Here is an 18,478-nt window from a genome sequence, read left to right as displayed (position 1 = left end):
AGATCGGCAGAGATCTTTTCCAGACGTGGTTTGTGTGCGAGTAATTGCAGAATTGTGGCAGTGTATGGTTGATTGCGTGCAGCGTAATGTCTCAGGGAGACATCAATTATTGTTTCAATGTATGTTTTAAATCTCCTTTACTTTTTACGACTGAATTTTATTTCTTACACTGTTTCTTTAATTGTTTTTAAATCTCCTTTTCTTTTGCCTTATGTTTTGATGCTTTTAATGGTTTTATGTGAAGCACTTTGAATTACCTTGTTGTTGAAATGTGCTATACAAATAAACTTGCCTTGCCTTGCCTTGCCTAGGCTGGAATTATAGAATTACGTAAAAATAGACAATTTTTTATTCTTTTTAAACAATACAAAAATGTTGTGTTTTTCCCGTGCTTTCCATGAAGGTATTGTCTGTCTACCTGAATCCATTTGAATGCAGCATAAAGCTTATTAATTAGCACGTTACATCTTGTCAGTTTAAACTGTACCAAAAAGTGTAAAAACAACGAGGAGTTATGTGTTGTAAATACCGCATGTCTTAGCCGAGCCAGGCTAGCTGCTTCCTCCTTCCCCAAGTCTTAAGCTAATGCTAAGCTAATCATCTCCTATAGCTCTCACTTTTTTCATTTATTTATTAGGGTTAATTCATGTATCTCCTTTTAAAAACACTTGCATTTAAGCGGAGAAATGTAACACGAAAACAAAAGTATTTACTTCAGCAAAAAAGCCGACATGAAACACGTTAGAAAGATAATTGACGTCTTGAGACGTAACGCCACTTGTTTGGTTGTGTAGACCCAGGCGTCTGAATAAGTTGTATCATTTTGGTGCAGCAGAGCTATTCTTGGAAATGACTTTTTGACTGTGGCGAGTCAACACAGTTTGTTGTGTGTGTGTGCTAATACGAGTGCAGGTATTTGGCCGAGCAGTGTGACACAGCACACATGACTAATTGATTTGTAGTGTGTATGCTAACCTGCGCTCCTCCATCGACAGGACTGTTATGTTGAGTGACGACAAACATGTTAGCGTAAAGGTACACTGTAAATATGTCATGTAATGTCTTCCATACACATATTAATAAAGGTCTGTTTTGAATCTGAGGCTCAGAAACAGAGCGAGTGCATTCCAAATTCGGAATTTCCCACAAAAAGACTTGGAAGGTGTGGAGTGTTTTTCCAGTTCATTTAGTGGCATCAAATGAAGATGGCCGCCCAGGTATAAAACATTACTTTTATGAGATCACATGCTTCTGAAAGCACTTCTAAATCTGATTCTCAGCATGGATTCTGTTCAAATCCGTTAGCAATTACAAGCTCCGGTGCGCATTTATGCAGCTTAACAAAGACTCTCATGTTGCCGTCCATGTTTTGCTTTCTTTATTTATCATGGAAACTGTAAAGCACAGGAGAACACATTTTCCCGATGTAACTCCCCACATCACTAAGTCCCAAACAAAGAGAGGAAGAACTTGTTTGCATGAGCGGCGATAGCTAACATGGCTGATGATGAAGTTACAGTACTGCTATGGATGGTTGATCGCTGGTTGGTCATTTCTAATCTCATCTGACCTCATTTTCAGCCAGGTGTGAATACACTGAGAGGCCACATGTGACCCATGTGGTAGAAAACTGCTCTTGAACGGTAGCTAGTAGCATTTTTAAGCAGAAAGATCCTGATGGAGACAAGACGAATTGCTTCATATGCAGTCAAACGCTGTTCTCTTATTGCTCGTTGATAACTAAAATATTAATGATATGGTATGCTGATTAATGTTGAGTCAAGCTTTTTATGATTTTCTAACAAGCAGTTCATTCAAATCTTCTGACTCCCACATGGTCGGGTGCTTCCTGTTTCCAAAAACATTAACCAAATCATGCCTGAGTTATGACTGGAAAGCTCTGTAAATGATTGCTGTGTCTCAGACAAATGCCGGATAGCATTTTGTCCCGCGTGGCACAGAACAGAACACTATCCACCCGTGACTGTGCAGACCGTTACAGCATGTCTACCTGCAGTTATGTTGCAATGGAAAGGAAGAGAAAAAAAGAACGTGTAAAAGCATCAACACCTGCAGCAGATCTCACAGAACATGCATGCCAGGTCAGGTTAGCTGGCATATCAGCAGCGTGTTATATCACAGAAACACGTGTAAAGTGACACATTGTGCAATTTGATGCACGGGTTAGAGGTTGGGTCATTTCATGAATTTCTATAAGACCAAGCAGCTGTTACCATAACGTTAGAGACAAAAAGTTAACGTTCGGATCCCCGTTGCACAAAGTGATGATCTATTCCAGACTCCCTCATACCATAAGCTTGGCTTTGCCATGTTTTTTTTTGTCATTTCAACTTTTACTGGATTTTCAGCAGTGGGCCAAAGTGCTGATTTGAGTTTCTGGGGGAGTGAGAATGTAAAGCTGGGTTACCGGGTGCTGCTCTGCAGTCTGTGGCACAGTTATGTAACATACAGTGTGCCACAGGAGTGCCAAGTTAGAGAATCTCACTCCACACAACCTGGGGGTGAAAAATATTTCTATCTTCACGCCCCATATTCAAGTGCACATGTGCCCTGGGGCACACGGCGCATTATGGGATACTTGTGAAGATGCTGCAGAAACGCTACAGCACAGAGCACTTAATGTGTCACCAAAATAAAAGCCCTTCTTTTGTCTGTGACTTTTGAACACAACACAAATCAACACAAATCATGAACACACTGGCGCCCATTGTTCTCCGGTCTCCACCGTCAACTATCTTTTTTTTTTTCATATCAGCTCAGCAGATTGTGCCGAGTCATGGTTATCAGAACACTGAATCACCTGAAGGATTTTGTTTCAATAAAGTGCCGTCCGAGGCGCTGTCGCTCTGTGGATTTACATTATGAATGCCATACTGACCCTGTCTGAGTCTCTTGACCCAGCTTGTACATTAACTTACATATTTCCTTCTGGCTGTGAACGTCTCTTTCATAAAAATAACAAGACTAAGCCTTTTTAAATGACAACTGTACATTCTACCAAATCCGTGTCCCTTCATGGAATGTTCAAAGATATTGTCTTCGCCTCAAGGTTATTTAATATGGTCTCTGTCGCCAAACATCTCTAAAATATCCAACAATGTCTGGAGAAGCTTCATAAGAACAAAAAGTCTCAAGAACTCAACATTCTTGAAGATGGGAACATCTTCATAAGTAAAATTGACAGAGAGAGCAGATGTGTAATTGACATATTTAGATCACTACATAAATATCAAATCAAATACAGTTTTCCAAAAGAATGCATCAAATCTAAACTCTTAAATCTTGGGAATTAAAATGTTGCCTTTTTTATCTGCTGAGGACGTGCGTGATACAACTGAAAAGATCCAGAAAAGCGCTGATGTTAAATATTTCTGATTACTTCATTGGTATGTGTCGCATTAAGAGACAGGATACTGATCGTGTTTGATTTAGCAAAAACGTAATGACTTAACTGGAAGTGAATTTGTCCGGAGTATGGAAATACTCAAGTACAACTCTTACTGAAGTACAATCCTTAATCAGCTGTAGATTCAGCTTTTTAAATGAAGGAAAACTGCATTAACAGCAGCAACGCAGTCTACTGGTAACACAGATCCTGGTTAAGATACTATTTTCCCACGTGCGTTCTTCTTTATTTGCCTCTTCAACTGGTGTTTTGTGTCTTTACATGTCGATGGACTGCAGCCCTGGTGATTGGGAACATCTCAATTCTTGGGAAATAAATTCATCAGCATGTAGAAACTCTCGGACAAAACAACAGTCCAATGAAGAAAACAACATCAAACATCTTTCAAAAAATGATTGTTGCTGAATCAGGTTATATTTTTGCACATTCATGCTGGGAATCACAGCGTTTCCTAATTCCTCCAGCAGGGACCTTTGAACTGTACAATCTGTTCAGAAAACAGGGATAATTTCCAGCACAAGATGTCTCATTTGTTTGGCATGTCACTGGGATTTATTAAATGTTCTATGGAAAAAAAACACGATGACTAAAAACAAGTGTTTTGACAGCGTGGGATTTTATCTTATCTTCAGGAAGTGATCACAAGGATGCCATCACTTTAACTGTTAACATTAAGACAACAGTCAGTTAAAGTTGTAAAATGCTCGAAGTGAGCTCCATAAAGTGGTGATTAGAATAAACCAGTAAAGATAAAACAGTGCTGGACAGAGGGCTTTGTTCAATCATCAAGGGGTTATTTCAGTACTGGCCGGCCTAGTTGCTGTACAATATCCTTATGACAAGAACTGACCAAAGACCAAATAATACAGCAATATTACACGTAATTAGTGGAGCACTTTTCTTAACATAGTCACAAAGTAGATGAGAGAAAAACAATTAACAGAATTGTATGAAATAATTAAATAAAAGTAATAGTACATATTGGCTTAGTAGGTCAATCAGTTCAAGAGTTTCTTTTAGCTATGCTAGCAGCTCTGTGTAGCTTTGTGCTAAGTAGCCTAAAAGGTGCTTTGAGCTACATGCTCATGTCAGCATGCTAACATCACATCACAATCTACTAATTAGAAATGGATAAAAGAGGGCCCAGTATTGACCCTTGAGGTACACCGCACCTAAGTTTTCTTGGTGAAAAAATTAAGCTATCAACATGGCCGTTACCGTGGCTTGCTAGCAGGGCATGTAACTTAGCCATGTTTCAAGCACAAAAAGCCTTGTATTTTACATCAGTTTCTCGACAAAACAACTTTCCTGACTTGGAAAATTATCCAAAAATGATGGTTCTCTTGCCGTTGACTGCGGTACATTTTTTCAATCCGAATGAAGGTCCCGTGGTGGTCCACAGAAAGAGAACTTCAACTCTCTATTAAAGGTCACGTTTTACATTAGCCAATTCAATACTTTTTATCTTCAAGACAATTGAGGGTAAATGACGAATGCCACTCCGTGAACACGCAGAGGAATGGGATGTGCTCAATCAGGACCATGCTGTACATAATATCAGTTTGTTTCACACGGAAATATGAAACTGCAGAGTTGGAGCTCAGTGTTTGCAAACACAGCAAACGTTCTGCATATTCTTGGAAAAGGGTGTGATATGCTCAGATTGGGAAACTAAACAACTGGAGCGATTAGATGAGAGGCAATGATTTATAAAAACTTGGTTTCAACAACTTTGCTTTATTTTCCAACACAACGGGAGACGAGCACAGAGCTGATGAAAGAAGAGAAGGTCCTGGTCGGTCAGAGCTTTGTTTTTTACTGAGATAGACGTGTTACCTTTGAGGAAGGTAGGGAGATTTGTATTTGAGCTGTTTTGGCACACCCATGACCTGCTGCACTGTTACACTCTTGACGTTATCACCAAGGTGTCCCAAACCGTCCTGAGTGGTCAGAATCAAGACCACCCCTCTGTGTTGGGTTGTGTGGCTTTGGCTGGGACGGCTGCCCTCTCACACCAGAACGTGTTTTTTATCACCGTGTTGCCATCTTTGCCACCTTGCCACACAACGCCTTCCAGTAAGACACACCAAATGAAACAGCCGGCTCTGATCTCTGACACTCTTGAGAGCCAGAGGAGCTGCCATGTACCCGGCAGGAGGTGGCCTGAACCCTACCCCACACTGAATATATAGTACAACAAAGAAAAACTGAAATGTTTGTGAAAGTATACAGACAGACTGGTTACACTGTAATAGACAGAAAAATAGATGTTATACACTTTAAAAGAATGTATCTTTTTAATACTGCGGGTTCTGGGAATGAAGGACATCATTTATTTGTAACATCGGAGGTTGGCAAGGACCCATTATTCCTTAAAATGTGACATTTTTAAAGTAATTTAAACAGCTTTAAAAAAACGTATTGTCGGTTGTAACCGTCACCGCAGTGTTTTCTTCCCATTATTTACATCCTCCTTCCTTGAGGCCTTGGGGTGTGACATTAAACTGCTGTGTCTGTGTGGGGGTGTGTGTTGTACACTGAAAGCTGATAGGATCCTGGAAAATCCCATGACTATAAGAAACACCCTATGCTTATTGACACATTGAAACCTGTTTGCTGTCTGAACAATACGTGTTTTATGAGTGTGTGTTTTGCTAAGTGTGTGTGCGTGTGTGTGTGCGTGTGTGTGTTGTTGTGTTCAGGTGATCTGCCATGTGTGCCCCTTTGACAGATGCAGGATGAGGCCATCAGCTTGAACCAGCAGACTGAGCAGAATAATGTCGAACCAGACACATCCCACAGACATAACACCAGTCCAACAACAAACACACACACACACACACGCACTAAAAACCATTTCCTGGTGTTAATCCATATTATTTAGCAAAGTTGTTCAGCTGTGATGACATTTCTGAGCATTCAGCTGATGCTCTCATCCAGCGAGAGCTCCACTGAGCTGTTATGGAAATTCATTCTGTGTTATATAACAGCATGTTAACCAGAGTCCTTCATCTTCTTCACCGTGACGGGATTATCACCCACACTGTTATGATTTGCACGTGCACAGCATTCACTGCAATGGCATCTTTTAGCTTTGAGCATTATTTTGGGTGCAGCAGATTACATCCAATTTCTGTCTGTATGAAAAGAAAGGAAAGAAAAAACATCTAAAGGGCCCATTTGTGTTTTTCTTGACGGATGGAAAAGGTCAGAGTGGCCATTATTTTAGATGATAGAATACAGAAGGCGCTATTTGTTGCTTTCCCGTTAAAGGAATAACTTGACATTTTGTGGAATACGGGAGTTAGATGCAGAAGATTGATACCTCTCCCATGTATCATGGTAAATATGAAGCTAGTTAGCTTAGCTTAGCATAAAAGACGAGAGGAAACGGCTATACCTGGCTCTGTCTGGAGGTAACAAAAATCGGACCATAAAGCTCACTGAGGGACGCGTTGTCTCATAAGCGTAACAACGTCTCGTTGTTGTTCTACAGGGTGCCGGACTATTTGTTGGCCGGATGCACTGGGAACTTTTTATAATCGGCTTTCCATTTTATTCCTCACAATTGCCAAATTGCTAAAGTCTGTTTTGGTTCTCTAATCCAAGCGCTCTTTAAGAGTTTTCCAGTGAATACTATGCGACCCACGGCTGGCTGCTTTGGCTCAAAATCTCTGCAGATTGCTGCTGCCAAGGCTTTTTCCCACACAGATAGTAGGTTATTAACGGTAGCCGTACTCCTGGAATTTACCCCACTGAAGCAGGATAATCTATTTTATTTCTAGAGGCCTAACATCATCTGATCAGTACGCCATAAATATGGCTTTGGTTAAATCCCGAGACGCCAATCTGTACAGAGACTTGTTATGTAAACCCTGGTGTGAGAAAAAAGCTTAATGTAGAAAGTTATACACACATTCGAAATGAGACTTTTATAATGTTACGCCCATACCATCAATGCATTTCAACAATGTGTTATCTTGCTTAAAATCAATATAGCTTTATTGTGAAGTACAATCTCTTCCAAAGTCAAGAAAAATAGAAAAACACAAAGTTTTTCATTTCACATTTTTATTGTTCATCATAATGATACAGCATCACTGATACAAAAAAAACATCCCCTTTTATTTGGGTAAAATTACAACTCTGTTCGGCCGGATCCACAGGAAGCAGAGACACTGTGAACACAAGCAGAAACATCGAGCCAGTGCTTCTCCACGGATAGAGGTCCATTTAAAAATAGGGCAGGTGGTTCTGTACAACTCCTTTCTGAACACTGTCAAAGTTAGCTGGGGACTTGTCTGCTTCAATAGATCCACAAGACGACTTCTCATCTACGCCAGCACAAAATACGGCAACATTGTACAGCTCGGCTCAATCATGCAAAAAGAGGTGAAGAGATTTGTCCAAAAGTGAGAAGAAACATTCATCCAGACCGAATACCTGAGATACTAAAGGTGGGGGGGTGGTAGAGGTGTGGTGCTGGGATTGTTTTAGTAAAAACTTGTCGCGTCTCGTCTTTTCTAAAATGAGCACTTTAAAAAAGACGAAACCCAACCTGAGGAAGAGATGAAGCTGTTGACCGCCGACATTCATGAAGAATATAAAAGCGAGGGAACCAGATTTTCAAACTGGGAACAATCCATTGTTGAACATTCATAGGGGGTCCCGAAGGGGCTGCGTGGACCCTTTCAGTCATGAAGCTTGCTGACTTTAAGGCCGGTGGAAATCTCCAGTTCAAGTAATGTCACAGATATAAAACCGCAGCAAAAGTGGGGCTGAAAAGGTTTTTCTCTGATAGCGGTGATATACACCATAAACCACACTATGATAAGCCACTATGTATGAACTACTGTGTACGAGTGTCCAGATAGAGCTCTAGAGCTGTACAAACACAGAATGAATAGCAGGAGAGCCACGAGCTCTTTCAAAAACCTTCCTGTAGTGTGCTCACGAAATACTTTGGATAATCTCGTCTTGCTTCTGTTAATTAAGTGATAATGCAAGAAATTGTTTTTCGAACAAAACAGCAATACTGCTCAACAATGGCTGTGATTTCAACTCAGTGTTGGTCAGCAGGAGCCAATCAGCAACAGTTTCTGAGACTTCTGGGAAAAGCGTGTTATGAAGTAGGCAACTGATTAATTTATCCTGATATGAGGAGTTAACAATAAAACATGAAAATGGATATATAGACCAGATTTTCGACAAATATACAAGCTTCAAATAAAGAAAACAAAACTACTGTTACACAGCAAGAGAAAAAAAAAAAAAAAAATCGAATACACGTTATATATATTTATATACTAAAACAAACTGGATTGCAGAAGACGTGTAAGGCAGAATCCCCCAACAACCCACTCACAATGAGTGTCAGTGTACCATATAATAAAGATTATTTACAGAGCATATACAATTGTCCAAAAAGACCATGTTTGTAATCCAAAAACATGCACATAATACACTATTTCATTTGAAATATCAATTTGTTTCATGTTCATAGATCTGCAAAGGATCTATAATAGTTATCCACTTTGGCTGGATGTGTTGGCGACAGGTAACGGCTTTTGAGAGAGGAGGTGAAATGAGGTTTCGGTGTTGTTGTGAATGATTTTTTGAGATTTTTTGAGAACAATGCAAAGGCACAATTTTAAAATAACAATCAATCATTGTTAAAAATTTGATCTGATTCTTGATTATGTGTACAACGGAGTGAAAACTGAAATGATGTTACTACGTGATAATCGGTCCACTGAGATCAATAATGTGGCCTTGGCTTTGCTAGCAAAACAGATAAGTGAATTTACAGCTAAAAAAACACTGTCTGAATTTTCTTGAAGAACTAAATTAAACGTTATCCATCAAAATGTTGTTTTAGAAATCATCTTTAAAGTTAATGTTAGGATTTTACTAAAAAAATTGGATTCTGAGCTGGTTTTACAGTCTTGCACTTTAAAAATGACTCGCATCCTCTGCGTGTATCAATACTTAAGCTAGCCCTGTTGCATCATGAGTGTGTGTGTGATATTGTTCATGACATTGGAAAAAAAAGAAGCTTATTCAATTGCTGCAGAGATTGACACGACTCTCATGTCAGTATGCTAAAGATGAACCTGTCACCCGGAGACCGTTAGCTAAGCCTCGCAAAAAGGCCTGGAAGTGTGAGAAAACAGCTAGCCCGGGGGGGGGGGGGCCCAAAGTGAAAATCCACTAAGCAGCACCTCTAAAGCTTTAGCAAACGTTATGTCGCATTAGTTGAATTTGTATGAAAACCATCGTATAAAAACGAAAAGTTAGCAAGCGGTCTTCGTGCCAAGCTAATTGCCTGCTAGCTGTAACGTTAGCTTCATAATTAGCGTACGGACATGAGTGGTATTAATCTTTCTCGTCTAACTCACAGCAAAATATTACAAAGAAATAAGGTGTCTGCTACATTACATTTGGAGAGAGTCAGGCTTTTCTGTCAGAAGGCATGAGGATTGTATGGCACGAGTTCAAAATATTTCATGACAATCTCAGCTAGATTTTGAGTTGGCTCTTTCACATTTGGCTTTCAGTTGAATGTAATTCATTATTGAATTGTCCAATTGAAATTATGTAATCTGCATATTTAAAAAAAAACGTATAGCCCTAGATGAAAGGCCGAATAAATGTTGGAAATGATCACTTAGCTTCATAACACCTGGATGGAAAAGAGCCGTATACGTATGATATTTAGTACAACCCTTTTTTAAGAAGACAAACTAAATGATGTACATCTTGGAGGTTCAGATCCCTCGGTGACGGTAATACTGAGTGTGTATGAGCCAGATCGACTTTAGTATGTGCATGTAGACTTTGGCAACGCTTCTGATTGTTAACGTGTGGCAGAGCAGCAAAACAACTTTCCTGAATAAAAGTACACGATTGTACACGAGTTAATTGCATTTCCAATTTACCTTTTTACCATTTTGAGATGAGCCGAAAATACGGTTGTAGATGTGTTTCCACCAAGCCTGTATGTGTGCGTATGTGTGCTAGCTCTACACACAAAGTGAAACGTAATGCTAGAAGTGCTCCTTCTTTCATGGAGGACGACACACTCCACCTCCGATTGTCTCCTTCAAGTACACAGAGGACTGAGGGACTCGCATTGTCTTTCCAGCCCTGCAAAAAACCGCAGTTCACAGATCTGCTTCCGGTGAGGGCTGTACAGTATGTGTGATTGATTTCACACTGTTGGTGGCACATTAAACCAGAGTCCTGTTCCCCCCCCCACCCTCTGGATTTTGATTCTCGGGTTTGTGCTGTCTAATCCACAACTCTACAGCAACAACAATAAAAAAAACAAAACCACTAAAAGAACTGATATCCCCCAGATATTCTCTGGGGGAGTACACTGTAGATGTCTTAACCCGGTGCAGCACATTATGTCTATTTGTTTATGATTGACGTTTGTGATTTGGAGAAGGGAAGGGAACCACTGATGAACCCCGTTCCCAGATGTTGGACCAGCTGAGGCTGGGTGGGGAACGGGGCGCACTGTTAAATGTGAATCTGAGGAGGGGAGAGGGGGCTTAGTGACCGTCGCTTGAGCCTGGGGGGTTGTGGACCCAGTCGAGGACGATGAGCGACAGGCTGACACACATGAAGATGACTCCCACGATGAGGAAGACGGTCGCCTGAGGGGAGAGAGACATGAAGACAGATTAAATGTGTGATCACGCACAGCGGAGGGGGCTGTTTTTTCTGACGAGTCACGTTTTGAAAGTGTTATCTGCCCCTCGGGGGAAAGAGTGAGAAAAATGATATGTGGTATGTATGTGTGTGTGTGTGTGTGTGTGTGTGTGTGTGTGTGTGTGTGTCATCACACTTACTCCGATCTTCTGCGGGGAGCGGAACGGCACTGATTTTACCAGGCGGATGTAAAAGGCAGCAGGTAGGATGAAGATGAGCATCGTGGCTGCAGAGGAACCTGCAAAAAAAGAGCGAATTGTAGTTTTCAGACAATTGGTTTGCAACTTTTAAGTGGACAGGAAAACAATGCATGTAAATCCCCGCCATAAGTAATTCTAAATGAATAGTTATACACCATGGAGAACTGGTATTTTTAGCTATGCGACGTTGATGTGGGAAAACGCTGCCGCTTAACGTTATTTGTAAGTTCCTGTGTTTCCGAGTTTTGGCAGCGAGAATGTGAGTGTTTAGATCCAGTAGTCACAAAGGACTCAAGCTGACATGACCCGACACTTCAAGCTTCTGTACTTCCAACATCTTTACTTAATAAAACGACCCCTGACCTGAAGTCGGGCCCGGAACGGCCTGACTCAATGTTGTCATTCGTCATATATATATATATATATATACATATATATAGATATGTGGTTGTATTGTCTGTAAACCAAATCCTCCTCATCATATTATGATATAATTTGTTACACAGATCCTGTCGTGTGCGTCAAAGACTCACCGATGAAGCCGAAGATGTCCCTGATGGTGGGGACGAAGATGACCAACAAGTTGTTGAACGCCAGGATGGCGGCGGCGATCAGCATGTGGCGAATCCAGCTGAACTCTCGCCCGCTGAACAGCAGCGTGGTGATCGAGGAGCGGATCTGGGGGGGAGAGAAACCACATAGTATTGATATTGAAGTCTCTATCTTCATCATATGGATTCAGACAAAGTGGTTCATTTATATCACAACAAAGTTGTATTAAGTTCACCAACAACTGACTGAGATCGGGGGAACGTGTAACTTCAAAGGTATCAGTCCACCACTAAACTCAGCATTTTTACTTTTCTGCGTACAAACAACAGTCTGCACGTCTGCTGGCCTGTGCTCGAAGGCTGATTCCCAAACTTGGCCACTGACTGAAGTGTGTCAAGTGCTATGAGGCAAGTGTGTGTGATCGTGTGTGTAGGTGTGTGTGAGTGTGTGTGTGTGTGTCTGTGTAACACAGAGAACCAGGAGAGATCCCAGCTAAGACGCCCGGCGCTGCTGAGCCACATGGAGCTTTGTTCAAGCCTCCAGTTGGTGAAAGGTCGCGGGTATCAGGTGAAACCTGAGGCTCCTTCGGCTCGCAGGCCACAGAGGGGGAAGGTAACAAGGGGCGGTGCTTACGGCGCCCATTGAAAAAGCCACGGGTGATTATCTCCCACGGCGTAATGGCAGCGCGGGATTGCATCAGCCGGCAGTGAGAGGAGGGCGGGATCGCCTGCAGGGGGGGAGGTGTGTCTTCACACTTTTTTTCTTTTTCTATCTTGTTTCCTCTTTTAACTTACTACGCCCATATCAAGGGAGATCAGTGCTCACCAGTCGCCATGACACCACATTTAATTACAGCTCTGGCCGACACTTTGTATATGAGAATGAAATAAGAGACGCAAATGGAGTTTAAGTGAAAGTAACTTTTGCATCGAGTTAACCTGAACAGGATGAAGCATGTGCATTCCAGAGCCGCTGCTGGTGGAACACCACATGCCGTCTTTGTAACCTTTCAAGTCTGACTTGAGCACAAGATTTACATCCAGTTAGCATGGCACAGTGGGAAACAATACATCACTTTAACTGGAGTTTCTGCGCTGTCAGATTGAACCAGGTGACCTCCATCATGACTGTGAGGAGGCATCGGGATGGCCTCTGCGCTTCACTGTTCGCTCCCCCCAAAAAAGTGTCTCCACTTCGAGCCAAAATTTATTAATTAATTTCGTATGGGAGATATAGACAATGATTAAACTGCATCTCTCCTCATATTCTACAACTGTGCCCCCTCCTCCCACCAGCTGTTGCCTAATCAGGCCCGGCTTGGAAACCTAGAGCCTGGACGCGGCATTTCTCTCCAAGGCCCCAAACTATTCAGCACCCAACTGTTACCTGGTGCAAAGCCTTTGGAGTTTACCGTGTGATGTTTGGACACTTTTCTAGCTCCTGACTCTTTACCTGTCAGAGGCCTGCACACACAGTAAGTGGACGGACTAGTTGTAGGCAGCCAGATTGAGCCAGCGACAACTGGGTTCAGCCAGTTAGCGACAAACCCGGGACTTAGATCATCGCTATTTAAGCTTGTTCTGCGAAAAGACGCGGATAACAACAAACCATGTGCTGCAAACACAGGTTAGGTTAAGTCGAGATTCGTGCATGTATGTAAGTGCTCTAGTATTTTCAAAGCAAAAGCAGCTGTGTGACAGCGGTTAAATATAACATATTTCATGCTGGGCGGGAAATGAAACTACATGCATGAGCTATAATTGCCTCTAACTTTGAATAAAAGAGCTGCAGTGCATTGATGATAATTAAAGTTAGACCAATCCACAATCCATCTCTATTGACGAGGAGGAGAAACAACAGTAAAAACCTGGCAACCCAAAAAGTGTCATAATCCATGTTTATAATCCTGCAGACGCCAGCAGATATGGCTAATGATTATAACTGATCTGCAAAGCATTAGTATTACAACTAAAGGTTACTAAAGTCTTGTTACACTCTACAAACCCTTTATAAAGGGTGCGTTACTTTAAAGAGGGACCGAAATGTCAAAAGAAGCTTTTAACAGCGTCCTTGGAAGGCAACAGAAAGATGATATCAGCACACTGATTAAAAGTTGAATTGTCCAAATATTGTCACAAATTTAAGCTGACGCAGGGATAAACACAGCAAACGGTGGGTTGAGTAATGCTGCTAATAGCACGCTAGCTAGTTGTTACTAGCAAGTTGTTACTAGCTAATTAACAAGCCATACTTTTATCGCAGTGTATGAAATGGTGATGTCCTTACTGCGTTATTGTTATGTGCGTGAAAACCAAAGATAGTTCCACTTTTTTTAAATTTAAGATAAAATAAAATAAAAGTAAAATAAAAAATGTCTACCGACCAGACAGCAAAGGTTTAGCAAGATTAGCTAACCGCAACTATTCAAGACTAAAAAGTAAAAAGTAAGTAGGGAGAAACCAGCTAACTTCAGAGGCAAGCGCTGAGACTGAAATGTTACTACGTGGTGGTGCGACACAAAGGTGATGGTGGTGCTGTTAATCGGCTCGTTTAATCGGCTCGTTTGCAGCCGTCTCCCATGGTTTCAATCGCCAGCTGGAGCCTGAGAACTGGGGCATGTTTGACTCCACATAAAGCCCTTTCATTATGTACTGGATCCTGGCAAAGCCCTGTGCGATCTGGCCTCTGTTAGCATCTATCCTTCACGTGACTACACACACACACACACACACACACACACACACACACACACACACACACACACACACACACACACACACACACACACACACACACACACACACACACCTCAACATATATCTCCAAACTTACACACACACACCAAGTCTCCCCTCTCTCACAGAACACTTCCCCACTGGAGCCAAGGACAGCAGCAGACAAAGCGAATGTTAATCTCTCTCGCTGAAGGTAGGCAGCATTTCCATTGCGAAATGAAGGTCAGTAGGATTCAAGGCGAGATTCTCAAATGTCAAACGGAAAGTTGGCAAAGGGTGCGATCGAGTACTTCTTTTGATCCGAGGCCTCACGCACGTCCGAGGTCGCCAATTTTTCCGACCACGTTACAGCAACGCCGTTTAATTCACTGCAAGGGTAGCGACGGTCGGTAAATTGAGGGGGACAGGAACGCCGAGGAAGGGGAGACAGGAACGCCTCACCCTGGCTGTGTTTCTGCCTTTGTCGTTCGCCAATCGACATGCACCGCACCAAAAGGAACAGACAGACACATGCATGTAATTGCATGTTTGCAGTTAACCAGACTAACTATGGGTTTGCCTTTTTGTTTTTTCCTGAGAAAGTATCACGTGGGAGAATATCAAGAAGGCCCAAATATTAGTTCTGTTTTGAAAGATTTTTTAACTTTCATACCATATTGCTGTTAAATTCATAGAGGTGTGGCCTATTTCACGTAAATGTTTAGAACTCTTGAACACACTGTGAAATTGTAACCACATTTACAAACATGCCACGTATGAAAATCTTGTACAATTTTGATAGATTTCCATATGTACAAAATTAAAAAGGGACACATCTTGCAAAATTCATCCTTGTGCAAGTCTCTAATATTCCTGGATGGAATTGAGGCATTCTTCCACAGCCACCATCAGACACTAGATTGCTCCTCACTATCTGTGAGTCACATCCACATGCAGACTTCTATCAGTGCTATTTGTATTTATAGGCTTGTGCAGCCCCGGCTGTGGTTTGTGATGCCGGCTCAGCCCCTGTCTCAGTGGCTCCGCCTCTCTATCTCCCTGAAGAGTGAGGGTTTTTCCACTGTCCACTCTGAGCCTGTAAACTTCCACTGCGGAGAGAGGGCGAACCTCACTCACCCCCCCCACCACAATACTGAAATGACAGCAGTATCTGCGGCGAGTGTGTGTGTGTGTTAGTTGGGGGGATATGGGGGGCGGGAGCATCAGCTATATGGCTAAATCGAACAGAATGTGTGTGTTTTAGATACAAGACAGTGAATATAAAGGCGCTCAGATAAGTGTGCATATTTATAATCTGTAACTATCAATGTGTGTGTGTGCTGTGTCCAGCCATAACATGCAGTCATTGCTGCATCATTCTCTGTCAGCACTTTCTTGTGACTGAATGTCAATTACTTTGCTGCCCCCCGGTGGCCACCTTCTGCGCCTGCAGCCACTTCAGAAATGATTGACAAATTAGTATGTCTTGACATAAATCTGTTTGTGTGTGTGTGTGTGTGTGTGTGTGCGTGTGTGTGTGAATGGAAGCTAAAACAGGGCATGCAAATTTCCTCTGGCCAGCGGCCATTTTTGTGCTCCTTAAGTCAGACAAGGGCCAAGCTAAAATTAGCCCGTGCACATATATGGGGCGAGAAAGAAGAGGAGTGTGCATACGTATGTGTCAATGAATGTGACTGGGAGGACAAGTCGGTGACCTTTGACCCCAGCTTGAGAGAAAATGGGGAAACAGACAAAAAAAACCTAAAAAACAAAAGGTAAAAGAGGCTTTACTGTTGAGATCTCTACGTGTGCCTCGGTGTAAGTGAGAGGCGTGGCCTTTTTCGACCTCAGCCTGCGTGCTCTGGGATCTGAGATGACGACACAGGTCGAGTGCCAAACCGAACAGCGTGTTCTTTTTTTTATTTTCTTACCGAACTGCTAGGAAAAAAAACCCCCAGCTACGTACCAGAAAACAACTGCAAAAAAGCGAACACAAAACACAGTCTGTGTGCAGAATGACCCAAAGTGGCAGTAAAGTGCTCCTGAATAAATGGTTTAACAAGAAGCTGGTTGGCGTCGGTTGGGCCGTGGCGGCCAGATACGTAATTACTAGGGTGGTGTATGTTTGTGTGTGTCGGCACAGCATGTTCTTGCGCTCTGACGTGAATCTAAATATAACAGCTGTTCGATTCAACAATGCTGAGAGAGATGAAAGAGGCCAATTCTTTTGCTTTCCTGACCTAACTACCCCCCCCCGCTTCTCCTCCGAGAAAACCGGCTACACAAACTTATACGGTTCTTTAAGAGACAACAAGAGTGTGTGTTTGTGTGAGATGTTACTCACAGGGAACAACACGATGGGGACAGTCAGCGTGACGGCGGTGAGGACAGCCAAACGCACCAGCAGCAACATGGTGTCAAACTTATACACCTTGGTGAAGGTGTGGAGCAACTCCGCCTCCACGTTTTCTGTGTTGGAGGAGAGACAAAGGAAAAATGTGAACACTTGGTGAACAAAAGGAGACAGAAGCGAGTGGAAAAGCAAAAGTTCAAATATTCGTGTCAATGTCAAATCTCCAGAATCTATTCCATTACAACTAAAGCAAGCTAAATAATTATCTTTGCGTCCACTTTTCTCTTGCCACTCTGATAATGACAGCACAGCCCCCAGTGGACAACAAGGAACAGCAGTGCATTTTATTGAAACATTTGAAATAATGACTTCTCTGCAATTTTCATACTTTATTAAGTCACCTGGTTCTGACCTTTGTTTGACACCCCTAGCCGAGCGGAACTATGATGTGGGCAACCGGGAGTTACTGGCCGTCAAGCTGGCTCTGGAGGAATGGAGACATTGGTTGGAGGGGTCAGTCCACCCGTTCATTGTGTGGGCCGACCACCGAAATCTGGAATACATCCATTCTGCCCGGCGACTGAACTCCCGCCAAGCCCGCTGGGCTCTGTTCTTTGCCCGTTTCCACTTCACCATCACCTACCGCCCAGGGAGTAAGAACATCAAGCCCGACACCCTCTCTCGTCAGTTTTCCCCAGACGAGGCTAACCCAGCGCTAGACACAATTGTTCCACCCGCCTGTGTCCTAGGGGTCCTCACCTGGGCGATAGAGTCTGCAGTGCGGGAGGCTCAGCAGACCCAGCCAGACCCAGGAGGTGGTCCTCCAGGGCGTCTGTTCGTTCCCCTTTCCGTCCGTTCCCGGGTCCTACAATGGGCTCATGACTCCCGTCTCTCCGGCCACCCTGGGATAAGACGTACGATCAACTGGCTCCGGCGCACCTTCTGGTGGCCATCTTTGGACAATGACACCCGAGCTTACGTCTTAGCCTGTACCACCTGTGCGCGCAACAAGGCCTCGCACAGACCCCCTGTCGGACTATTACGACCTCTGCCGGTTCCCCACAGGCCTTAGTCGTATATGGCATTGGACTTTGTCACCGGATTTCCCCCCACGAGAGCAACACGGTCATCCTGACCATCGTGGACCGGTTTTCCAAGGCGGCTCACTTTATTCCCCTTCCCAAGCTCCCGTCGGCCCGCGAGACCGCAGACATGTTAGTTCAACATGTCTTTAGACTCTACGGCATCCCTATGGATATTGTTTCTGATCGGGGTCCTCAGTTCTCCTCCCAAGTTTGGAAGGCGTTCTGCCGCAGCCTCGGTGCCACTGCTAGCCTCTCCTCCGGCTTTCACCCCCAGACCAATGGGCAGACCGAGAGGCTTAACCAGGAGCTAGAAGCCATGCTCCGATGTGTAGCGGCGGCAAATCCATCGTCCTGGAGTCGTCACTTGGCCTGGATAGAGTACGCACACAACAGCCATACCTCCACGGCAACAGGTGTCTCCCCCTTCGAGG

At 43.1% G+C, this 18,478-nt stretch overlaps 1 protein-coding gene across 1 annotated transcript in view; it reads right to left on the bottom strand.

Moving 5' to 3' along the window:
• Nucleotides 1-7,487: 7,487 nt before the first annotated feature.
• Nucleotides 7,488-18,478, bottom strand: part of slc38a4 (solute carrier family 38 member 4) — a 32,940-nt gene continuing 21,949 nt past the window's right edge. Inside the window, exons 13-16 of the mRNA XM_079294579.1 lie at nt 16,954-17,078; nt 11,877-12,021; nt 11,284-11,381; nt 7,488-11,088 (exon numbers count right to left, since the gene is read on the bottom strand). Coding sequence (XP_079150705.1) covers nt 10,984-11,088; nt 11,284-11,381; nt 11,877-12,021; nt 16,954-17,078 — 473 coding nt within the window. The 3' untranslated portion in view covers nt 7,488-10,983. The remainder of the gene's footprint in view (nt 11,089-11,283; nt 11,382-11,876; nt 12,022-16,953; nt 17,079-18,478) is intronic.

The sequence above is a fragment of the Melanostigma gelatinosum genome, assembly GCF_949748355.1.
Source record: "Melanostigma gelatinosum genome assembly, chromosome: 22".
In the NCBI taxonomy this organism is placed as follows: Eukaryota; Metazoa; Chordata; class Actinopteri; order Perciformes; family Zoarcidae; genus Melanostigma; species Melanostigma gelatinosum.
This window is presented reverse-complemented; position numbering and strand designations above follow the sequence as displayed.